Source organism: Rhinatrema bivittatum, chromosome 9, assembly GCF_901001135.1.
Source record: "Rhinatrema bivittatum chromosome 9, aRhiBiv1.1, whole genome shotgun sequence".
NCBI classification, from domain to species: Eukaryota; Metazoa; Chordata; class Amphibia; order Gymnophiona; family Rhinatrematidae; genus Rhinatrema; species Rhinatrema bivittatum.
Genome location: NC_042623.1, coordinates 236489954 through 236515963, shown reverse-complemented (window position 1 = coordinate 236515963; position 26010 = coordinate 236489954). Strand labels below are relative to the sequence as shown.

Sequence of the window (26010 nt, the reverse complement as noted above, 5' to 3'; positions counted from 1 at the left end):
CTAAGTCGTCTACTGCATTGATGACAGGTGGATCTCGAGATTTGGAAGAATCTTGCAGAGTGTTATTGATGATATCAGCAGCAATGGATTGAGCTGCTGTGGACATCACTGAAGGTTTCAGTGGAAGTGGTGATGTTAAGGTACGACAAAACCCACTTCTAAAGATGACTCTCCAGTAGAAGTTGATGGATGAGAGATGGTGGCATCACCAGTGGAAACAGACTGGCTGGTAGCTAGAGATATCTTCTTCGGATCTATTATGTGCTGTGGTTCATCAGACACTTCTTCTGAATGAAATGAGCGTGACAGAGATACTCTAGGGTTGATGATCTGTGAATACGGTTCTTGAGATATTGAAGAACATTTACTGGGTATAGTATCGTCTTCATCTAGAGATATTGAAGAACATTCACTAGGTATAGTATCGTCTTCGTCTAGAGATATTGAAGAACATTCACTAAGTATTGTATCGTCTTCTCTTCCCCCAAAGCAAAAGTCTGCATTAGCTGATGACCCTGATGGTAGGGAAAAACCCTTCTGGAGATTTTCTTCCATGTTTTCTGACATTGCTTTATTCTCAAAAGCTGAGAGAGGGTACATCCTACCCTTCGGTGGCTCAGTGTTGGGCTTCAGTCTTATGGCACAGTCATAGGGCTCCAGTGGAGGAAGAACATCAACTACTTCTTTGGTAAATACATCCCCGAAGGGGGTGTACTGGAGCGGCAACCCCGGTAATGCTGGGGTCGCAGGCGTGCCTATAACAGGCGATATCTCCTTAAGGCATCTCCCATGACATTCTAGGCCCCAGTGGGAGAGATCCAGAGATGCCCAGTCGAATTGGGGTTGGTGTACTTGCAACCAAGGTAACCCCAGGACGATAGGATGCACAGCCTTTTCCAGTACAAAGAAGGAGAGCGACTCCTTATAGAGAACTCCGGTGCGGAGAGTAACTGATTCGGGTTGGCAAGTCACGTCTCCCGGTAAGGGCTCTCCATGAATGGAGGATAACCATAGTGGATCTTTCAACTTGATGAGGGGGATCCTCAAATATTCCACTAGTCGTCTGAGAATGAAGTTGCCTCCTGCCCCCGAGTCCACCAGGGCAGGAGTCTGAACCATGACTGGTCCGTAGGTCAAGGAGACTGGGAGAGAGAGTGTACGAGAAGGCGCAGTGAGGCCTAAGAATAGACCTCCTGCAGGACTTTTGCTCGTCCGTCCTTTCGGACGAATGGTGCATGTAGAGACATCATGGCCGGGCTGACACAGTACATGCACAGGCCGCGTTTCTTCCGAAATCTTCTCTCCTTGGAGGTCAAGTGTCCATGACCAAGTTGCATCGGTTCATCTTTATCAGCAGCAGACGTTACTGGAACCATCCGAGGTGCAGTGGTAGTACTAGCCTGTTTCAACCCAAGTAACACCTTAGGCCAGAGTTCCTTAACCTTGTCTCAGAGCCGGTGATCAATCCGAGTGGCCAAGGCTATTAATTCGTCCAGCGAGTCAGTATCTGGCGAGCGGCCAGCTCGTCCTTTAAGCGGGTATCCAGGCCTCTGCAGAAGAGAGTCTTGAGACATTTGGGGTCCCAGCAAAGTTCCGCTGCAAGAGTCTTGAATTCTATGGCGAATTCAGCCAGTGATCTGTTGCCTTGCTTCAAGTCCACCAAAGCAAAACCGGCAACAGAAATACGAGCAGGGTCATCAAAGACGGATTTAAACAAGTCCATAAATCCTTCTATGTCCTGCAAAATAGGGTCCTTGCGTTCCCACAAGGTAGATGCCCACGACAGGGCTCTCCCATCCAAGTATGACAGGATGTAGGTGGTCTTCGAAAGAGCCATGGGAAATAAAGTTGGCTGTAAGGTGAAGTGCATGCAGCACTGGTTCAGAAAGCCATGGGTCTTCTGGATTTCTCTGGAAAAGCGGATAGGAGCCACCAGTGGTACAGCAGTCTTTAAAGTTACCTCCTGTAACTGAACTTCTTGGTTAGAAGCTGTGCCTTCTATCTTCTGTGTGTGTAGCTGATGAAATGCTGCAGTAAGTTTCTCCAAAGTTTCTTGCTGCTCTGAGATGCGTTGGGCCGGGCCAGGCCCGGTATAGCCTGCAAGGCAGAGAGATGTGCCGGATCCATGGAGTTAACAACATCCCATAGTTTGCTGGATCCACTGGAGTTAGCAATCTGATGTGTTCTCTGTGAGGAGTTAGCAATCTCTTCTGAATGAGCTTAGTTGACAAGCTAGGAGTAGCAATCTCTAATTATTGGCTCCTAAAGAAGGAGGAGTCAGCAATCTTGTAGTGTCTCAGATATCGTCTTGCTAAGGAGTAGCAATCTGTAATGAATCTGATATAGCTGTGGGTGGATCCCTGGGCCGGTGGCAGATGACCACGCCCCCGGGAGGATATTCCGAGAGGGACAACTGGCTAGGCTTGAGTAGGGAGACAGACACACATTAGTTCTTTTATTAAACAGGTTTTTGAAACCACCAGAGGTGGCAGTAGTGAGCTGATATGCCCTGCAGGCTTGTTGTCCCTCAGGTACTGGAACAGCGATCCAGGATGGCTGAGATGTTGAGAAACTGCAGAAAGTGAGTAGGCAGAGTTCATGAACAGAACTAGATGACAAAACTCACATAAGGTCTCAAGGAAGCTCAGGAGCTGGAAAGGTTTAGGCCCTCGAGGAGCGAGTACCTGGTTCCAGGGAAAGCTCTGAGAGAGCAATGGTAACTCACAATTGTTTGTAGCAGCAATAGCTTCCAAGCAGTAGAGAATCTTCAGAGTGTCCAGGAACATGGGCCCTCGAAGAGCGAGTACCGGTTCCTATCTGTAATCTGAAAGTAAAGAAAGAGCGAGGCCTCCGAGGAGCTGGTACCTCTGGTAAGTCCGAGGAGGCAGAGTAGCTTGGGGGGAGTAGTCCGTAGGTAGCGAGACACATTCCCATACCCAATCCCTTGCTAACTCAGTTAGATAAGTGAAATAGAGACCTTTAAATATTGGAAGCAGATGATGTCATCTCAGGGGGACGCCCTGAGGTTCGCGCTCTTGCTGATACTTCAATCAGAGCGCGCGCAGGCCTTAGGTGTTCAGGCAACATTTATTTTATTTTTATTTTATTTAAAACTTTTGTATACCGACGTTCGTTATGCAAACATCACATCGGTTTCCAATTCCCTCTCCAATTACATAATTCTACTAGACCTACCAGAGATGCTTATAAAGGCTCCCTACTAGTTCCCCCAGCGAAAACGACCAAACACATCACCCTAAGAGATCGCGCCACCTCCACAGCTGGCCCTCTACTGTGGAATTCCATTCCTACAGACCTCAGACAGGAGCCATGCCTCCCAACATTTAGGAAAAAACTTAAGACTTGGTTATTCAAGCAAGCTTTTCTGGACACAACCTAATGACACAATCCAATGACTCATAAAACACCTTGCCGTTTGTATTTAATATTTATTCTATACTACATTTATATTGTATTTTGTTAACTAGTCTCTCCTCTCTTCTTCCTTCCAAGTTCGGCTTCCCTTGTTAAATGTAACTGTACCTTCTGTCACCACAGTTCTAGTTCCATGTATTTATTATCATTTTTTGTATTTATTGCACCCCCGTTCTATGTAAACCAGCAAGATATGTTTTCATGATTGCCGGTATATAAAAACTCTAAATAAATAAAATAAATAAATAAGTAACATAAAACATGGTGGATCTGCAACGTTGAGCCGGTCCAGGGACGCCAGAGGGAGACAGAATGGAGACGTCGCGGCAGCCAGCCGTCCATCAGACCCGGAGGGAGTCGCCACAGAGTTAAAGAGGGAGGAGTGAGGACTATGAGCAGCGACGGTCGCAACAATAGTAGAACAGTGAGCCTAATATTGGGGCTGGGCAAAATGGTAGAAGCTATTCTTAAAAACAAAATTATTGGCCATATGGATTGACATGGCCCAATGAAGAAGAGTCAACATGGTTTTAGCAAAAGGAAGACTTTCTTTACTAATCTACTAAAGTGTTTTTGAAGGTGTTAAATGAACATGTGGATAAGGTGAGCTGGTTGATACCGTTTATCTAGGTTTTCAGTAAATTAAAACATCACGGGATAGGAGGCAATAGGAAAATTGGTTCTTACCTGCTAATTTTCGCTCCTGTAGTACCACGGATCAGTCCAGACTCCTGGGTTTTGCCTCCCCTCCAGCAGATGGAGACAGAGAAGTTTTGGCAGACTCTGTCCTATACCCCGAGGTGCCACCTACAATCTGTCAGTATTACACTGTATCAAAGCAGAATGATTCAAAACCCAACTTAACTAACTACCCGCTATAACTGGGATTTACTTCCATAGGAACCAGGCCCACTAACCCTAAATGGCAGTAGAGCCTGTGACAACTTAGAATAACATCAATGAAAATTTAAAATCTGCAGAGTGAAATAACCAAGAACTGAACTGAACGAGCGGACTCTCAGTTATCCCCACACTGAAATGGGCGGGACTCTGGACTGATCCATGGTACTACAGGAACGAAAATTAGCAGGTAAGAACCAGTTTTCCTTTCCCTGAACCCGGATTAGTCCAGACTCCTGGGATGTACTAGAGCTCTTCTACACGGGGTGGGACCCGGATCACACCTTCACCAAACCCCAGAGCCTGGGGCTTGCACATCTAACCGGTATTGCCTAGCAAAGGTGTGTAATGACTTACAAGTGGCTGCTCTACAAATCTCCTGCGGTGAAACTTGCTAGCACTCTGCCCATGAGGCTGCCTGCAACCGGGTAGATTGTGCTTGGAGACCAACAGGGAGTGGCCGGCCATAAAGAAGGTACGCTGACCCAATAGCCTCTTTCAACCAGCGGGCGATTGCAGCTCTAGCCACCTTACGTCCTCTTTTGGGGCCACTCCACAATACAAAAAGATGATCCAACATACGGAAACTGTTCGTTACCTCCAAGTAGCGCAACAGAACCTGGCGCACATCAAGCTTCCTCAGGTCCCTAGAGTGGGGATCAGATCGGTCCAAAATAGGAAAGGACGGAAGTTCAACCGACTGATTCAAATGAAAAGAGGATACTGCCTTCAGAAGAAAAGAAGGAACTGTCCGCAAGGAGACCCCTGTATCCATAATTCTTAAAAAGGGCTCCCAGCAGGATAATGCCTGAAGCTCCGAAACTCTGCGCTCCGAGAAAATAGCTGTTACGACTGGGCTCCGGTCAGGAGTTGTGAACACCACCCAAAAGGGTGGCTCCAGGTTGAGAGAGACAAGGAAGGCTAGAACAGAGTCTGGGTCCAGGCGGGGTCAGGGCAGGCGGGCAGATAGCAGTGTCTAGGTTCAGGCTGGGTCAGGGCAGGAGGCAGATAGCAGTGTCTAGGTTCAGGCTGGGTCAGGGCAGGAGGCAGATAGCAGTGTCTAGGTTCAGGCTGGGTCAGGGCAGGCGGCAAGTAGCAGGGTCTGGGTCCAGGCTGGGTCAGGGCAGGCGGCAGATAGAAGTGTCTAGGTTCAGGCTGGGTCAGGGCAGGCGGCAAGTAGCAGGGTCTGGGTCCAGGCTGGGTCAGGGCAGGCGGCAGATAGCAGTGTCTAGGTTCAGGCTGGGTCAGGGCAGGCGGCAGATAGCAGTGTCTGGGTCCAGGCTGGGTCAGGGCAGGAGGCAGATAGCAGTGTCTAGGTTCAGGCTGGGTCAGGGCAGGCGGCAAGTAGCAGGGTCTGGGTCCAGGCTGGGTCAGGGCAGGCGGCAGAAAGCAGTGTCTAGGTTCAGGCTGGGTCAGGGCAGGCGGCAGATAGCAGTGTCTGGGTCCAGGCTGGGTCAGGGCAGGCGGCAGATAGCAGTGTCTGGGTCCAGGCTGGGTCAGAGCAGGAGGCAGATAGCAGTGTCTAGGTTCAGGCTGGGTCAGGGCAGGCGGCAAGTAGCAGTGTCTGGGTCCAGGCTGGGTCAGGGCAGGCGGCAGATAGCAGTGTCTGGGTCCAGGCTGGGTCAGGGCAGGAGGCAGATAGCAGTGTCTAGGTTCAGGCTGGGTCAGGGCAGGTGGCAAGTAGCAGGGTCTGGGTCCAGGCTGGGTCAGGGCAGGCGGCAGATAGCAGTGTCTAGGTTCAGGCTGGGTCAGGGCAGGAGGCAGATAGCAGTGTCTAGGTTCAGGCTGGGTCAGGGCAGGTGGCAAGTAGCAGGGTCTGGGTCCAGGCTGGGTCAGGGCAGGCGGCAGATAGAAGTGTCTAGGTTCAGGCTGGGTCAGGGCAGGTGGCAAGTAGCAGGGTCTGGGTCCAGGCTGGGTCAGGGCAGGCGGCAGATAGCAGTGTCTAGGTTCAGGCTGGGTCAGGGCACAGGAAGCAGGACAAGGCAGGTCAGAAGGCCCGTAGGCCCCACACACACACAGAGGGCCCGTTGGCCACACACCGTAAGCAGGGCAAGGCAGGTCAGAAGGCCCGTAGGCCACACACACACAGAAGGCCCGTAGGCCACACACCGTAAGCGGGGCAAGGCAGGTCAGAAGGCCCGTAGGCCACACACACACAGAAGGCCCGAAGGCCAGGTATGAAAAGCAAGGAAGAAGGCCCGAAGGCCGCGCAAGGCAAGGAAAGGCCCGAAGGCCGCGCAAGGCAAGGAAGGCTAGAGCAGGGAGCCCAGGTGAGCTCGATGCCGAAGCACCGAGGGAACTGTCAGGCAGGGTTATAAGGGCAAACCCAGAACATAGAGTGGACAGAGGAGATGGACTGGGCCTGTCAGGAGAGCCAGCACTAGAGGGACCCCTGGTGGTGAGGCGGTTGCACTGCAGCCAAAACTGTAACAATAGCCACGAGAAAAAACACCTTCAACGTCAGATCTTTTAACGCCGCTCTCTTCAGGGGTTCAAAAGGTGCAGCGCACAGAGCTTTAAGCACCAGGTTTAAGTTCCATGAAAGACAAGGGTCTCTGATCTGAGGACGCAGGTGCTTTGCACCTCGGAGAAAACGAGCAACATCCGGATGCGCGGACAAGGCTACCCTACGGACTTTACCACGGAAACAACTGAGAGCCACTCCTGTACCCTGTGAGAGCTGCACGATAAACCTTTGGCTTAGCCAGACCGTAAGAATGACAAAATATCCGACACCAAAGCCCGAGTAGACTCCAACTTATGCTCCACGCATCATGACTCAGACTCCCCCACATCCTGACGTAGAGGTTTTCCGTGACCGTAAAAGGGTAGCCACCACTGCGTGTGAACAACCTTTGCTCAGGAGACGTTTCCTCTCAAAAGCCAGGCCGCTAGACAAAAACGATCTACCTCTTCCAAACAAATGGGGCCCCTGTCGAAGAAGTTTCGGAAACTCTTGAAACCTCAGGGGCCCGTCCACCACTAGGCTGACGAAATCCGCAAACCATGGACGTCTTGGCCATTCCGGAGTCACTAGGATTAACTCCGCCGGGTGAGACTCTATTCGTCGCAGCACCCTGCCAATGAGAGGCCAGATCGGAAACACATACAGAAGGACTTCCGTCAGCCCGTCGGCCAAGGAAGAACAAGGGCATCCATGCCTTCTACTCCTGGCTCCCTGCGTCGACTGAAGAAGCGAGGTGTTATGGTTTGTGGGTATGTGGACCCTTGGCCCACGATGAGAGTTGTTACCACTTATGGGGAGTAGCCCCACAGGTCCACACCATCGGGAGGCGAGGTCAGGCTCAGCAGGGAGCTTTGGGGAGGCTGTGGAGAGGTCCCGAGGAGCCAGGAGGGATTCCCACAGTAGGTAGACAGGCTGGAGATAATACCTGGGCAGAGACCCCTGAAGGGGAAGGCGCTAGGCAGGCCGCAGAGCGAGAGGCGCGAGACTGGTCATGCAGGAGATATTCCGGAGAGGCAACCCCGAGGGGCGGAGCTGCACAGCGGTGCTAATCACTGATGTAGGCCAACCCGAAGAGCAGGGAAGCTCGAGTCAGGTCTCCGATGATGACGTGTGCTACCCCGAGGAGCGGGAAGCACTGACAGTTTCTGTATGCAGGGAAGCACTGCTCCGAGGAGCGGGGAAGCGCTGGCAGTCTCTTGTATAGCACGTAGGCACAGCCCCGAGGAGCGGGGAAGCACTGACCAGTCTTTGTACAGCATGTAGGCACAACCCCGAGGAGCGGGGAAGCATTGAGGTAGAACTCCCGAATGGTAAAGGTGTTCCAGGGGGCAGACCCGAGGAGCGGGGAGCCTTGCAGGGTAGGACTTCAGGAGGCGCAGGGCCAGCCCGAGGAGCGGGGTAGGCCAGGAGACCAAGTCCCTGAAGAATGCGCACACTGGCCCCTGAGGAGCGGGTACCAGACAGAGTCCAAAGTCCAAGGAGTCCGATAGCGTAGCCACAGGAACATGGAGGCAGGAGCTTGTAGAGATGTACGGAACTTGTTGACATCAATCAGGGACGCCCCCGAGGTTCCCGCCGAAGAGGCTTCCAAGGAGGGTCCGGTGGCGCGCGCACGCTCCTAGGAAGGCCCAGAGTCAACGTGGGTGGCGGCAGCATCTTGGCTGCCACGAGGAGCCACGGGGAACGCGGCAGTGGAGACTGGCCTGCGCAATGAGCAGACCCGGGGAGGGCAGGAGAACAGTGCAGGATGTAAGTAGACAAGGTCGCAGCCATCTGCGACCGATGGTCATAACAGTACCCATCCTCTTAAGGCGCCTTCCCGGGGGTTTGGGTTTACGAGGATGCTTGGCATGGAACTGCCGAATGAGATCCTTGTCCAAGATATTAGCCATGGGTTCCCAGCTTTTCTCCTCAGGCCCAAAGCCCTCCCATGAGAGGAGGTATTCCCATTTTCTTCCATGTTTCCTAATGTCCAGGACATCTCGGACTTGATAGATGACATCTGCTTCTGAGGACAGCGGTAGGGGGTCCGGTGGTTTTTTTTAGAAAATCCTGAGAGAATCAGAGGCTTTAATAGAGAAACCTGAAAAGCACTGTGAATCTTGAGCGAGGAAGGCAGCTGGAGTCGGTAGGTAACGGGGCCCAGACAGCGGAGCACCGGAAAGGGACCAATATATCTAGGAGCAAAGCGAGCTGAGGGCAGCTTGAGCTGAATAAATTTGGTACTGAGCCATACCTTATCCCCAGGTTGGAACTGGGGTGCTGCGCGATGATGGGCATCAAAGGCCTTCTTCGATCTCTGGGCAGCCTGCTTGAGCAGCTGTTGGGTATTTTGCCACAATTGATGCAATTCTTGGGCAGTTGCTTGCGCTGCCGGAGATGCCACAGACAGCAGGAGTGGTGGCAAAGATTGGCCTCCATAGACCACCTGGAAAGGAGACGAACTGGTGGAGGTGGATAGATGGGAATTTAATGCGAACTATGGCCATGGAAGGAGGTCGGCCCAGTCGTCCTGCCGCAGACTCACGTAGCTCACAAGAATTGCCTTAGAATTCTATTGGTCCTCTGTGTTTGGCCATTAGCTTGAGGGTGGTAGGCCGAGGTGAAATCTAATGAAATATTAAACTTCTTGCAGAGAGATTTCCAGAAGTGTGCAGTGAATTGAACCCCACGGTCCGAGAGAATATGCTTGGGAAGACCGTGGAGCCAGAACACATGCTAAAAGAACAGTTTGGCCAGCTAGGGTGCCGTAGGGAGGCCGGGTAGAGCCACAAAGTGTGCCATCTTAAAGAAGCAGTCGACAGTGACCCATATGGAATTATTCCCATTGGAGATGGGCAACTCCACTATAAAGTCTGTTGCAATATGGATCCAGGGCTCGCCCGGAATGGGAAGTGGCTGCAAGAGTCCCATGGCCTTCCTGCTGGAGGCTTATGATGGGTGCACGTAGGGGAGGACTCTACGAAAGCTTGGGTATTCTTTCGAATTGTATGCCACCAGTAGTACCGCTGAAGAGTGGAGAGAGTCCTGGACTGACCCGGATGTTCAGAGACCAAAGAGTCGTGAGTCCATTGCAAAACCTTCCGTCGTAGCGGGTGAGGGACCACCGTCTTTCCTGGTGGTACTGGTAAGGTGACGGACAGAATGACCTTAGCGGGGTCTATTATGTGCCATGGGGTATCAGGTACATCCTCTGCGACGAGAGGGCGCCAGTGCGACCATTCTTATTGGCTGGATGGTAACGCAGTATGAAATTGACTCGAGTAAAGAAGAGGGACCAGCGGGCCTGGCGATGGTTTAAATTAAAAAAATTTTAAAAAATGCTGAGCATGATGTAGATACTCGAGATTTTTATGATCCGTGTGTACGGTAATCTGGTGTTGTGCCCCTTCGAGCCATGGTCGCCATTCCTCAAAGGCCAACTTGATGGCCAACAATTATTTATCCCCATAGCGTAATTACGTTCCGCCGGCAAAAAGCGTTGGGAAAAAAAAAGAACGGGGTGTAGAATGTGAGTAGTGGAATATTGACTCAGTACGGCTCCTACTCCAACGTCGGAGGCGTTGACCTCAACCACAAACAGGCGTGTAGGGTCCGGATGGCGGAGACAAGGTTCCTTAAGGAAGGCAGACTTGAGGTCCTGAAAGGTGGTCATAGCTTCGGGCGACCACTGAGAGGGGTTGGCCTCCTTGCGAGTCATGGCCATGAGTGGTGCGGTCAGAGTAGAATAATGGTGAATAAAAGAGCGATAGTAATTGGCGAAGCCAAGGAATCTCTGGAGAGCCTTGAGGCCCATAGGTTGAGGCCAATCACGGATGCTCTTCAATTTTTGAGGATCTATTCGAAACCCCTGGCTGGACACCACTTAGCCCAGGAAAGGAACGGTCTCTTGTTCAAAGGAGCACTTTTCAAGCTTGGCGAAAGTTGATTATCTTGCAGTCGCTGGAGGACACGAGAGACGTCCTGGCGATGGCTTTGAAGGTCTTGCAAGAAGACTAGAATATCGTCAAGGTATAAAACTACGCACTGGTAAAGCATATCTCTGAAAACCTCGTTCATCAGGTTTTGAAATACCGCGGGCATGTTGCAAAGCCTGAACAGCATCACAAGGTATTCAAAATGATAGTCGTGGGTGTTAAAGACGGTCTTCCATTCGTCGCCCTCGCGGATCCGGACCAGATTATAGGCTCGCGGAAGTCTAATTTCGATAAGATCTTTGCTCCTTGAAGCCTGTCGAAAAACTCAGAGATAAGTGGCAGTGGGTAGCGATCCTTGAGAGTAATTTCATTAGGCCTCGGTAATTGATGCAGGGATGGAGGGAGTCATCTTTTTTCCATATGAAGAAAAATCCTGCTGCTGCAGGAGACTTGGAGGGCAGGATGAACCCTTTGGCCAGGTTCTCACAAATGTAATCAGACATGACATGGGCCTCCGTCTATGAGAGGGAATAGATCCTACCCAGAGGAGGCTCCGTGTTAGGCAGTAAATTTATTACACAGTCATAGGACCAGTGAGGAGGTAGAGTGTCAGCGGCCTTCTTTGAGAACACACTGGAAAAAGATGCATATTGCGGTGGAAGGCCAGGAAGAGAGGGTGCGGTTGTCATACAAGGTAGTGGAGAGACGGGTTCCAAGCAGTTCTTATAGCAGGCAGGGCCCCAACGAGAGAGCTGTAGGGTAGCCCAATCGAACTGTGGTGCTGCTGAAGCCAGGGCAGTCCCAATACTACAGGATGGATGGCCTTGTCCAATATATGGAATGAGATAGTTTCCATGTGCAAGGTCCCGGTGCGTAGCTGAATGGGAGCCGTGGTGTGGGTAACCTCACCAGGGAGAGGTGCCCCATGGATAGATGAGAGTAGGCCACCGGAGAACGGATGCTGGGGATCTGCAGGTGTTCTGTGAGTTGCTTCAAAATGAAGTTCCCACCAGCCCCGGAGTCCACCAATGCCAAGGTGTGGAACTCCTGGTTGTCCATCTTGATGAACACAGGAACAGTCAGTGGAGGAGATGGTGAAGTCAGGCCTAGGAGTAGTCTTCCAGCAGAAACTAGGCCCGGGAGTTTCACGGACAGACTGGACACGAGGCAATGGCAAGTCCGGGCTGGCCGCAGTACAGGTGAAGGCCAGATTGCTGTCGTCGGCGTCGTTCCTTAGAAGAAAGTCTTCTCCTACCCATCTGCATGGGTTCCTCCTCTGCTGGATTCTGCGGTGTGTTCACTCTAGGAGAAGAAGACCGACGAGCTCGGGACAGGCCTGGTGCAGACGTCCGGGATGCTCTGGACTCTAGAGAGCGTTCTTGTAGCTGACGTTGATATGCCCAGTGAGGTCACTCAAAGAGTCCAAGGAGGAGGGCAATTCGCGAGCCGCCAACTAATCTTTAATCCGAGGATCCAAACTTTCGAGAAAGATGGAACGTAGACAGTCGGAGTCCCAATGTAATTCCGAAGCTAGGGTTCGGAATTCAATAACGTAGTCCATTAAAGAGTGAGAGCCTTGTTGGAGATGGAGAAGCAATGACCCAGAAATGGTTCGTCGACCAGGGTCTTCGAAGATGGACCGAAACAGGGCCAGGAACCTTGGAAGGTCTCAAAGGACCGGGTCTGCTCACTCCCAGAGAAATGACGCCCAGGCCAAGGCCTTACCCTCCAAAAGGGCCAGGATCTATGTAGTCTTGGTGATCACATCTGGGAAGTAAGCTGGTTGCAGGCAGAAGTGCATAGTGCATTCATTTAAGAAACCCCTGCACATGAGAGGATTCCCTGAAAAGCGTGGGGGTGCCGGCAAGGGCACGGTCAGCCGAGGAGCCGGCGTAGAGGTGGAGGTATTGAGCTTGAAAGATATTGTAGTGGCAGTCACAGTAGCATCTTGACAAGAGCTCAGGTTGTCTATGGCAGCTGCCAGAGACTCCAAGAATGTTTGCTGTTCGCTGATTCTTTGTGCCAGGCCAGGAATGGCCAGGCCGAGACCTCTGCCGGGTTCATGGACTTGGCAATCTGTTATGGTTTGTGGGTATGTGGACCCTTGGCCAGAGATGAAAGCTGTTACCACCTGTGGGGAGGAGCCCCACAGTTCCACACTGTTGGGAGGCAAGGTCAGGCACAGCAGGGAGCTCTGGGAGAGGCTGTGGAGAGGTCCCGAGGAGCCAGGAGGGATTTCCACAGTAGGTAGACAGGCTGGAGATAATACCTGGGCAGAAAGCCCCGAAGGGGAAGGTGCTAGGCAGGCTGCAGAGCGGGAGGCGTGAGACTGGTTGTGCAGGAGATATTCCAGAGAGGCAACCCCGAGGGGCAGAGCTGCGCAGTGAAGGAGGTGCTGATGCACTGATGTAGGCCAACCCACGGAGCAAGGAAGCCAGAGTCAGGTCTCCGATGATGACGTGTGCTATCCCGATGAGCGGGAAGCACTGACAGTCTCTGTATGCAGGGAAACACTGCCTCGAGGAGCGGGGAAGCGCTGACAGTCTCTATATTGCAAGTAAGCGCGACCCTGAGGAGCAGGGAAGCGTGGACAGTCTCAGTATAGCATGGGAGCACTGCCCCGAGGAGCGGGGAAGCGCCGACAGTCTCTTGTATAGCATGTAGGCGCAGCCCAAGGAGCGGGGAAGTGCTGACAGTCTTTGTGCAGCACGTAGGCACAACCCCGAGGAGCGGGGTAGCACTGAGGTAGAACTCCCGAGTGGTTAAGGTGCTCCAGGGGGCAGCCTCGAGGAGCAGGGAGCCTTGCAGGGTAGGACTTCAAGAGGCGCAGGGCCAGCCCGAGGAGCGGGGTAGGCCAGGAGACCAAGTCCCCGAAGAATGCACACACTGGCCCCCGAGGAGCGGGTAGCAGACAGAGCCCAAAGTCCAAGGAATGCGATAGCTTAGCCACAGGAATACAGAGGCAGGAGCTTCTACAGATGTACGGAACTTGTTGCCAAGTCGGCTAGCTGGGGGCGAAGGTGGAGCTTAAGTACCTTGATCCGATGACATCATCAATCAGGGACGCCCCCCCCCCCCCCCGAGGTTCCCGCCAAAGAGGCTTTAAAGTAGCGCGCACGTACCTAGGAAGGCTCGGAGTTTACATAGGTAGTGGCGGCGTCTTGGCCGCCACGAGGAGCCATGGGGAACGCAGCAGTGAAGACTAGCCTGCGCCGCGAGCAGACCCGGGGAGGGCAGGAGAACGTTGCAGGATATAAGTAGACACGGTCGCAGCCATCTGCGACTGGCGGTCATAACACGAGGGGCCTTGGCGTTCCGAAAAGTCGCCATCAGGTCCACGCTCAGCCGGGACCACTTGTTGCATATGCGCTGGAATGCTTCTGCGGATAGCTCCCACTCCCTGGGATCGAGTCTGTGTCGACTGAGGAAATCGGCTTGAACATTGTTGACTCCCGCAATGTGAGAGGCAGCAATCCTGACTAGATGCTGTTCCGCCCAGTGCATCAACTGCCGAACCTTGACCGCCACTGGCTGGCTCTTGGTTCCTCCCTGGTGAATGATATAAGCCATTGCTATCGCATTGTCGGACAGAACTCTGACCGACTTGCCATGCAAGAGTGGTAGACAGGCCTACAATGCTAATCGAACTGCCCTGGTCTCCAGGCGATTGATCGACCATTGGGATTCCTCCACTGACCACAGACCCTGTTACGCGCCCCACCCGCGGCCGTCCTGCGCACGGACCTACTCACCTTCATGGTTCCACAACGGGTTCCGGGACAACCTCTCTTGCGGTAGTTGCCAGCCCCATGCGTCCCGCGGCGGCGGTCGCCGGGCCTTCCACTGCGCGCCAGGCCTCATGCCAAGGCTGGGCGTCCTCTACCATGTTAGCCACGCCCCTATGCGCGTGCGGACTGCTCGGACCATCTCTCTGGAACTCCATCCCCACGAATCTTCGCCATGAACCTTGCCTCCCGACATTCCAAAAAAGACTTAAAACCTGGCTATTTAAACAAGCCTTCCCAGAACACTCCTAAATCTCACCTCATCTACTCAAAGAATTTATCCACTCTGGCTCTGTAAATAATTAATTATGAAGTTAACTTACTTTTGTCTTTCTCTCTCTTCTCCTAGTTCCATTACCCTTGTTCATTGTAACTTCATTTCCTATGCACTAGTTTCAGTTTTATTGTTAACCTGCACTCCTTGTTCAAATGTAAACTGGCATGATGTGATCTTACCATGAATGCCGGTATATAAAAAACCTAAATAAATAAATAAATAAATGTAGGGCCAAAGGCGAGTCTTAGCTTCGCGGCGTGCCCTGATTGATCCCTCGATATAAGAAAGTTCCTGTCTATGCTTCCTTGCCTTGGCAATCGGGTCGGTTTGTTCTAAGATTGCCTCTGCGTTTGTTCCTGCTCTTGCCTGTTCCTAGTCTCGTTCCAAGATCCTTCTGTTCCAGTTCTGTTCCTGACTTGTTCCTGCATCCTATTTCCTGTGTCCTGCTTGTTCCTGTGTTCGTCTGTCCGTCTACCCAGGTAGTACCCTCGGACTGAGTTATTGGTATTAACCTCAGCTTGCTCCTGACCTGCCTGCCTGCCTCAAGACCTCAGCCTACCTTTGACCTCGTCTGACTTCCGGTACCTGACCCCTGCTTTACTGACCATTCCTCGGACTGACCTCTGGATCTTGACCTTTGCCTGCCTGACCTTGTCTCCAGATTCTGGCTCTGTTCCTCGCCTTGTCATCACCAACTCTGTTCTGGTTCTCCTTGTTCCAACCAGCCTCTAATTTCGAACCCGATCGCGCTCCCCCTGTGTCCGTGGGCACGGTGGACTTTCAATCTCTCATGAGACCCTGCGAGGCCCACCTAAGTCCAAGAAGCCCGGGTCCCTTCAGGCTCCTCCTGGGGGGACCTCGGCTTCCAGTGGTGAAGCTCTTCACAGCCTCTGTCTCCTTCAGTGCTCCGCCCCCTGGGGGCAGTTACCTCCTGTTCCCTTTCAGGAGATGTTCCTTCACTGTCCCAGGACAAGGGTCCACCCCCGAGCGCAACAGACCCTGCACTGATTTCTCCTGACAAACCGCTCCCCAGCCTGAGAGACTGGCATCCATGGTAACCACCATCCAAACGGGAAACTCCAGAGGGACACCGCGGCTCAAGTTGTCCGAGAGAAGCCACCAATCGAGACTGGAACGAGCATATTCTGTAAGAGGAAGAGGAAGATGAAATTGCTCTGACACCGGGTTCCAACATCACAGCAATGCTGACTGCAGAGGTCTCATAAGAGCAAACACCCATGGAACCAACTCTAGAGTTGAAGTCATTGAACCGAGAACCCATAGATAGTCCCAAACTCTGGGAGGATGTTTGGACAACAAATCTCGAACTTGTCCCTGTAGCTTGATAATACGATCCCCGATCAGAAAAACTCTCACCCACCGCATGTCGAACAAAACACCCAGGAATTCCAAGGACTGGGAGGGAGTCAGATGGCTCTTGGTTAGGTTGATCACCCAACCTAGTGATCGCAGCAGCTGAAGAACTCTGTGAACCGCCGCATGGCAGAGAGTCTCCGACTTTGCTCGAATTAGCCAATCGTCCAGATACAGATGAACAAAGAGTCCTTCCTTCCGCAGCTGTGCCGCTACCACAATCATGACTTTGGTAAAGGTCCTGGGTGCCGTGGCGAGTCCGAACGGCAGAGCCCGAAACTTAAAATGATCTCACAGGATAGAGAATCTTAGGAACCTCTGGTGTTTGGGCTGGATACCGATGTGCAAATACGTTTCAGTGAGATCCAGAGACGCTAGGAATTCCCCCTCGTGCACCGAAGTAATGACTGATCTCAGGGTCTCCATGTGAAACCGTGGCACTCGAAGGCATCTGTTGACCCTTTTCAAGTCGAGAATGGGCTGAAAGGTGCCCTCTTTCTTTGGCACCACGAAATAGAATAACAGCCTTTCCGCTGTTCCGCGGGAGGCATGTGAACAATGGCTCCGAGCTTCATAAGACGCTCTAAGGTATCCTGCACCGCCTGACATTTTTCCACATACGAGCATGGGGAGACAAGAAAGCAGTCTCAAAGGTGCCGAGCAAAATCTAAGCCGTAGCCATTCTTATCACATTAAGGACCCACTGGTTCGACATCAACTTGGTCCATTCTTCGTAAAACAGAGATAGTCTTCCTCCCACAACTGGAACCGAGGAATGGACCGGCCTCATCTCATTGCGAGGACTTAGACACTCTTGCGGACTGGGTTGACCCAGGCCTGCCGAAGTGATGGCCACGAAAGGACTGAGACCAGGACTGTTGCTGGCTGGAAGACTGCCTAGACGAGGAACCCGACGATCTAGAAGACTGAAATCTCCGATTCCCTCTGAACCGGGGCCGAGGAGGAAAGGAACCTCTCGTCTTGGGTCTATCCTCTGGCAGCCAATAGACCTTGTTCTCCCTCAAGGATTGGATCAGATCTTCCAAGACTTTTTCCGAAAAGTAGTTTGCCTTTAGAGAACCAAACTGAGCTTTGGAGGAGACATCTGCAGACCAGTTTCTCAACCAGAGTAGTCTGCGGGCAGAGACAGCTGACACCATAGATTGGGCCGAAGTACATAGGAGGTCATACAGGGCATCAGCACTGTAGGCCACAGTGGCTTCCAAACATCCTGCTTGAGCTGCCTCCTCTTCCGAGAGAGACGAAGCACAGTGAGGACGCTGAATAACATCAAAATATTCAGCTGAATGTCACCTGTAAAAAACTGAACTGATTTTATTATTGTAGTCATAATTAAATATTAAATTAAAACAGTATTCACATATGATTATCTCATTAATCAGACGAATAGTAACCCCAATCCACTTATCATTTAGACTATATTATTGATCTATGTAACCGTATAATATTGGCACCCTATGGATAACTTAGAAACCGACCAAACCTATTTCGTGCCTATATGTAAACTGTTGTGATGGTACACCACTGAGCGACGGTATAGAAAAGCTTTTAAATAAAAAAATAAATAAAATAATCGTTGGACCCAGCGAAGGCCTGCCCTCAAAGAGAAGCTGCTGCACATGGCAGCCCATACTCCCAGTGCGGAGACCTCAAATATTTTCTTGAGCTGAACTTCTAGCTTGCGATCTTGGAGATCTCGAAGCGCCGTCGTGCCCATCACTGGGATGGTGGTCTTTTTTGTTACAGTTGACACCGCCGAATCCACCTTGGGAACCTGGAGAAGGTCCAGGGCTTCCTCCGGTAACGGATACAGCTTATCCATCACCTTGCTGACCTTCAATCCCAAATCCAGGGTGTCCCATTCACGAAAGAGCAGGTCGGTTACTGAAAGATGAAAAGGGAAGGGTCTGGTTGGCCCCCCGAAGACCCACCATAACAGGATCAATGTTTCCCATCCGGGAATCTTCCTGCGGAGTCTCAATATGCAAATCCTCCAGAATTGCAGGAATGAGCGGGCCCAATTCATTCCTCCTGAAGAGATGGACTACCTTAGGGTCATCTCCCTCCATTGCCTGCGGAACTGAATTGTCCACGCTGTCATTAGGATCTGCCTCCCTCGGGGGTTTATCCCCCAAGTCCTGATCCTCCGGTTCAGAATCCATCGAGGAGTCGTCCAGCAGATGGGATGGCGCGATCCAAAGGGGGAGCTGCAGCCTCGGGACACCTCCTTTCTCAGGGGGTCTAGGCCGCTTACTAGGGGGGCCCGACATAGATGACACAGCCCCTGAACCTCTCTTTGCCGCTTTGTGGGCCTTAAAGGCCTTGTGTAACAACATAATGAAGTCAGAGGAAAAAGAGGATGAAGAGGAATCAGATGCCCCCTCAGGGCTGTCCTCAACCGCGTCCAGTGGAAAATCTGATGGGCCGCCCCAGCGGGAACTGACAGATGCGGCGATAATGGAGGGGGAGACTTCCCATCCCCCCCGTGGCACACTCAGCCGTGCGAAAAATATCCAAAATGGCCTCTGTTCCCGCGCTGAGCGAGAACAGGTTTGGAGCACTGCGCCGCAGCCGGCTGAGTCTCCCCGACTCGCAGCTTGGGTCTCTAAATTTCAGTGGCTCCATATGTTACCTCCCCCCCGGAGAGGCAGGCAGAGCACAGGCCTTCCCTAGAGACACATGTGCGCGCATCTCTACACGCTCTACAGGCTCCACCACGCGGCATTGAAGAGGCTGACTGCGGCAGAAACGGCAAAGGAGAAAAAAACAAAATTCGAGTGCGGCTCACCCCCAGCGTCAGTGCACCACAGAATGAAACGGCGAGAATGGCCCGGTCAGCAAAAGCTCTGCTTTCTAAATTTTTTTACAACCTGGAAGAAAGCATCCTCGGGTCCTGTGCCTCCTGGGGTGAGTGATCTGGGCTCCCCGGTATCACCTCAAAGCGCTAGGAGACGGAGTGAAAAACAGTGTCCTCAACCCCAACTCCAACTGCCTCAGGTACCAGGGGGAATGGTCCCTTCAGGACCTGCCAACCCCCTGGGAGGCTGTCTTGAGCTCGTAGAAATTTCTTCTTCTTCTTGAAATTTTCCCTTTTTTTTTTTAAACCTATTCCCACAGATAAAACTGTGACCTAATCCTTTTACTCTCTCTTTTTTTTTTTTTTTGTTACTGACTGACTAACTAAAGACTGTAGGGTTTTGCACCTCCACCATCTGCTGGAGACAGAGAAATACTGACAGACTGTAGGTGGCACCTCGGGGTATAGGACAGAGTCCGCCAAAACTTCTCTATCTCCATCTGCTGGAGGAGAGGCAAAACCCAGGAGTCTGGACTGATCCGGGTACGTACAGGGAATGTGGATTGGTAACTGATTAAAAGACAGGAAACAGAAAGTAGGACTAAATAATCAGTTTTCCCAATGAAGAATACTTAACAGTGGCATGCCCCATGCTCCTATTTACTATGTCATATTCATAAATGATCTGGAAAAGAGAACAAGTGAAATGATATGATAGAGGTGGGGCAGAACAGAGAAGATAGGAAATGGTTATTTACCCTTACAAACAGTACTAAGACTAGGGGACACTACATGAAGCTAATAAGTAACAGATTTAAAACCAGAGAAAGTATTACTCACTTTTTTAACAAATTGCATCTATTTCATTTAGTTTATTTGAGCAAACTGAAAGGCTAAGAGAAATCATACTGAAGTTTAAAATGTTGTTACCAAAACAAGGAGTCAATCACCATTTAATCACTGTATTTTATTGTGATAACACTATGCCAATTCATTTGAAGGAGGTGCTCTTGTTGAGACATTAACATCTGGAGCAGTCTCCATTACTTTTTTGTTTTTTTGTCACAGATGTGATGAATCAAATTAAAATATGGAATCTCCAGTTTGATTGCCTACACTTTTTTCCCCCAAGGTTTAGGAAAATTCTTTCAATGGTACTCACGCAGACTACACAGTGGAACATTGATCAGGCAGTGAACAAAGAGAAAAATATGCAGGAAGCTGCTGAAGAGCCTTTACAGGAAAAACAGAAATTTTACCTGAATGATATACACCTCTTCCCTGCCGTTATACCAAATCTCAAACTTCTTGTTGTCACCTTTCACATTTTCCGTAATGCCAACAGCACTCATCTGTGTAAAGAAATGATATCTGTTGAATGGAAAGACAAAACTGCTTCAGTGGTACTTGCATATTATATTAAACTCACTTGATCTGAGATTTTACTATAAATGATAATAGGGGAAATATACGTATACGTTCAGTATCCAAAATTATGAACTACCACCCTTGGTATTTGGAGCTTCATTTAACACTCAGTTTAAAAAAAAAAAAACCACTCATGGGCATTTTCTCAATGTATTTTTATATAATTCATACTGAAAACAGTGCAAGGCTGAATGTTTATGTTAGTTCTGTTAACAGACAAAAAAGTCCAAGCAGAAAAAAATGTGATAATCCAGCTTAATGCATGTGACTATACAGATTAACCATATGGCATATACATGACCCTAGATTGGCATTTCTCAAATGTGGCCACCAATAGACTTTTTTGTAGCCACCACCGATGAAAGAGTTGTGTAAAGTCAATGGATTATTTTAGGAAATCGCTTTCTGGATAGGCTCCAGCAAGAGCACCAAAAAATGAAAGTTGGTTCTTACCTGCTAATTTTCCTTCTGGAATACCACAGATCAGTCCAGACTCCTGGGTTTTGCCTCCCTGCCAGCAGACGGAGACAGAGAAAGTTTTACTGACACTGCATATAACCTAGTATGCCACCTGCAGTCCCTCAGTATTGACCTGTACCCAAGCCAAGATGATAACTCCCAAAACAACACTAAGAATTGTGAACCCAAACTCCCCCAACAAGCAGGAGAAGGGCAAATTCACAACAATATTGAAATTTGGTCCAAGAAACCAAAGGGAAACAGCTTTGCATCCTCCACCTTGCATTATATACAATTCGTCGTCAGTACGAGCGGACTCTCCCTCCTCTCTGGACCGATCTGTGGTATTCCAGGAAAAGAAAATTAGCAGTTAAGAACCAATTTTCTTTTCCTGTTCATACCCCAGATCAGTCCAGACTCCTGGGATGTATCTAAGCTCCCTCAAACTGGATGGGATCTTGAGACTCTAGCCCATAGAACACTCTCATCAAAACACATGGAATCTGGAGCCTGGATGTCCAACTAATAATATCTGGCGAAAGCATGTTAATGATTTCCAAGTAGCCACCCTGAAAATCTCAGGAATACATGTTGCAATTCAGCCCAAGAAGTCACTTAAGAACAAGTCGAGTGAGTGAACCCTCAACCCTTGAGGCACACACCAACCCCTACAAATATAGTCCGAGTCAATCGTCTCCTTCAGCCAATGCGCAATAATGGAATCTAACACCTTACGCCCTTTCTTTGGATCACTCCACAACACAAAAAGGTGAACTGACTTCCTGAAAGGATTAGAAACCCCATGATATCTTATTAATGTCCGCCTAACATCCAAGACTCATAGTCCTTTTGCGTGAGGCATGGGCAAATGGAATATCTGGAAAAGTCAAAAGTTCCATAGTTTGTCTGAGATGGAATACCGAAACAATTTCTGGCAGAAAGGACGGAAGCATGCACAATGACACCCCAGACTTTAAAATCTACCGAAAAGGATCTGTACACGACAAAGCTTGAAGCTTTGAGATTCTCCTGGATGAACAGATAACCACCACAAAAAGCACCTTCAGAATTAAGACCTCCGAAGTTACCCTCTTCAGTGGATCAAATGGAACCTCATACATTCCTGTAAGCACCAGAATAAGGTTCCAAGAAGGAACTATCTCACTGCTCCCAAAGAAAAATGCAACACATCCGAATATGCGGACAGAGGATATCCTTGATCTGTACCTTGAAGCCAGCCCAAGGATGCTATCTGCACTCTGAGAGAGTCAAAGACCAGATCCTTGACCAAACCTCCTTCAGAAAATTCAAAATATACGACACCATAGCCTCAGTAGGCTGCCCTCCGAGAATGGTATACCAAGACTTTAAGACCCTCCAAATCCTCACAAACGCTAAGGATGTGGACGTTTGCCTGGCCTGCAATAAGGTGATAATAATCTCTTCTGAATATCCCCTCTGTTTCATCTGTCCAAAGTGCATAAGCTACCAGAGGACAAACCAAAAGGTGGAAGATCTGTTCCCGCTTGTGCTGACTTTCGAGACAATAAGTGATTTTGCCAGATAAAGGCTCGTTGGGATCTCAGAGGCAGGGCTCCAGCCGAGCACAGGCCTGTAGATATCCCATTCTGGGCAGGTGCTCCCCATCCTGAGACAACTCAGGTCCCAGGAACTGGTGGTACAAAGTCCTCACACTGAGAAACACAGTTGCTCCACATCGAAACGTACGCCAAGATACCCTAGTATCTGAGAAGGCTGTAAACTGCTCTTGCTAGGCCCCAAGCGACTCTGTTCTGTACTTGTGACCCGAATCAACCAGTCATCCAGATATGGATGGATCAGAATGCCTGCCTTGCACAGAAATGCTGCGACATGCCCTTGAAGAAGGTCAGGGCCTGAAACGGATAATGACGTCCCTGAACGGCGAAGCATAGGAAACGATTATGTTCCTGGCAAATGGGAACATGTAGAAAGATAAATTCCCATTTGTAGTGTCTCTGTTACGGAACATAAAGTTTCCATTCTGAAATAAGTCACACACAAAAGTTGATTGACTCCAGTCCTATCCAAGATGGGTCGAAAAAATCCCTCTTCCTTCTTGGGAATGGCAAAATAAATGGGATAGTACCGAATTTTCTTGCAGTCTGGGAACAGGACTTATGGCCTTCAAATCCAATAGCTTCCTAAACATAGCTCCCACTGCCACTCCCTTTTGTAGAGAGTTGCATGGAGAACCCATATATGCGTCTGGAGGAATTCGGAGAAATTCTAGAGTCAGGCTGTCTCTTATCACCTCCAGAGCCCACTGGCCCGCAACAATCTGAGCCCACCTTTGAGAAAGGCAAGAAAGACACCTGAAAATCTCCTGATCCAGTAGGTGAGCCCGCACCCTTTAATGCAAAGATTGAGTTGTTCCGGCTCTGAAGTCCACATCCTTGCGAGGCTTCTCAGGCGAAAAGGCCTGCGATCTTCTAAAGGGATGAGACTTTTGAAAAGTTGCTCATCTGTAAGAACGAAACTGATGGGAATCCCTGAGGCGGCTTTCTGCCCCAAAAGGATGCAATGCCACCATCTTGTCCTCTTGCAATCAAGGAACCTTGGATTTGCTCCATCTAGTCCCCAACTTCTCAAACTCACTCCTGAATAAAAGAGAACCGTTAAAAGGTAACCTTAGGAGACTGGACTTGGAAATAGTGCCTGTCAACCAAGTGTCCAACCATAATTGGAGCCTAGCCGCTATCATGGAAGCTACACTTCTAGCAGCTGGCCACACCCTGCCACAGCCATATCGGGGAAGATGGCAGCTCCCAGTTCTACCACCGATCTGCCATTGGAACCCCCTCCTTGTGTCTCCTAAGAGAGACGCAAACCAGCCTGAACCTCAAAGGGCTGCTTAAGGATAGCCTCAACCCTCCTATCCTGATCATCTTTTAGAACTGCCCCTCCTTCCATGGGACAGTGGTTGGTTTTGTTACAGCGCATAACAAAGCATCTACCTTCAAATGTTCCTTTGCCATCTGGTGCTAGGGGTATAAACTTGCCAAAATGTGTCCCTTCCTTTTTAAAACTTGCCTTCGGGGTACTCTGCTCAAGGTCAATTAATCCTTGAATTGGACACAGGAGGTAAAGAAACCGAAACCTTCACTTAAGGTGACCAAAATGCAAGCCCATAGCACCACCCCCAGCCACACTGAGAGTCTTCAGGGTCTGAGTCCGATATGGCTCCAAACCACGTGTAATTTCTCCCTCTATTAGAGGTGAAAAACATAAATCCCCATCGGATTCACAGCCCGTTGAATATCTTCAGGGACAGCCTCCCTAAGAACATAAGAACATGCCTATACTGGGTCAGACCAATCCAGGCCATAAGTACCTGGCAAGTTCCCAAAAACCAAGACTATTCCATGTTACTGTTGCTAGTAATAGCAGTGGCTATTTTCTAAGTCAACTTAATTAATAGCAGGTAATGGACTTCTCCTCCAAGAACTTATCCAATCCCTTTTTAGACACAGCTACACTAACTGCACTAATCTCATCCAGTGGCAACAAATTCCAGAGTTAAATTGTGCATTGAGTGAAAAAGAACTTTCTCCGATTAGTTTTAAATGTGTCACATGCTAACTTCATGGAGTGCCCCCTAGTCTTTCTATTATCCGAAAGAGTAAATAACTGATTCACATTAACCCGTTCTAGACCTCTCACGATTTTAAACACCTCTATCCTGTGGAAAAATTATGTCGGTCACCGATGACCACAATTATTGTTACTTGTGCCTCGGTCCCGACCACGATCAAACAGCTTGCAGGGACTGTGGAAAAATGTCCCCACGAGCTAGGAGACAAAGAAAAGAAAAGAAAAGATGGAGAGGCTTAGACTATCAGAAGCCTCCTCCCCAATGGAAGGAAGATCGACAAGTTCCACTCAGGGTAAGCAAAAAACCCAATCTGGAACCCCACGCAGCTCACATTCGAGCACACAAGGCCGTGCGTCGCACCCAGCGTCAACTTCCAAGCGCGTCGATTCGATCGCGGACTCCGCATTGACGCATGCATCGACACCATCTGCGTCGCATCGTAAAGTTTCGAAGCATGACGCAGGGAAGAAACCTACGACGCATCACGACGCTTTGACGCTATCCACGAAGCAACACGATGCATCTTCAAAATCTACGACTCATTCGACTCACTTGAAGCACAAACTTCAAAAGTCAAACCCTCAACAACTTCCAAAGAAATCAGTTTCAAAAACTAAACATATCTCGCCACAGCGGACGTCCTCCGTACATCACTCCACCACCAGACAGGGAGAACACCATTCTCCTTCATCTGTATTATCAGACATAATAATTGATGACCCTCCTTCGGGTTGGGATACATCTCCGGAGATGGTCACCAATCCTCCTCATCCTAAAAAGAGGACAACATCTCCGTCAGCTAGACCACCAGTCAAGCGTCTCAAAAAATCAACGGGACCATCTCAGCACCAGTCTCATCTTACCGCTGAAGACACGATGTTGAAAATAACTTCGTTACTGCACACCTTTTTCAAGGGTTTGCCACAGGACTCCCAGATCATTCCTGAAAATCCGGATGATCCTACATCTCAACACGTTTCTCCTCAAACACAATCCCCAACGCACTCTACTTCGCCGGCTTTTTCCACACATGGAGATTCCCCACTGATATCTCCACCATCATCTCCAGCCAGCTCAACAGGAATTCCTTCGGACCCGCCTCAGGAATTGCCTCAACCGACATCTCCTCCTGAGGATTTAACTTATGCAAAATTCCTAGAAAAATTAGGATTGGCATTGAATATTGAAATTAAAAAACTCCCGGACCCACGATCAGAAGTCATGGGTCTACTACAAATTCTAGACTTACCTTCGGAACCCACAGCTTTGCCTCCACATCAGGTCTTAGAAGGTTTAATGACAAGGTCTTGGGAGACTCCACTACTTCTCAATCCAGTATCCAAGAAGTTGGACTTAAAATATAGATTACAGAAGACCTCACACTATTCAAATGTGCAACTCCCACATAACTCAATCGTGGTAGAATCAGCATTGAAAAAGGCTAAGAAAAACAGGCTCTTTTCAAATACACCTCCCGGGAAAGATAACAAACTATTGGACGACTTCGCAAAAAAAA

The 26010-nt window shown here is 49.9% G+C and overlaps 1 protein-coding gene across 1 annotated transcript in view; it reads right to left on the bottom strand.

Moving 5' to 3' along the window:
- Nucleotides 1-26010, bottom strand: part of MCF2L2 (MCF.2 cell line derived transforming sequence-like 2) — a 774003-nt gene that overhangs the window by 112395 nt on the left and 635598 nt on the right. Inside the window, 1 exon segment of the mRNA XM_029615373.1 lies at nucleotides 20233-20325. Within this exon segment, the coding sequence (XP_029471233.1) occupies nucleotides 20233-20325 (93 nt within the window).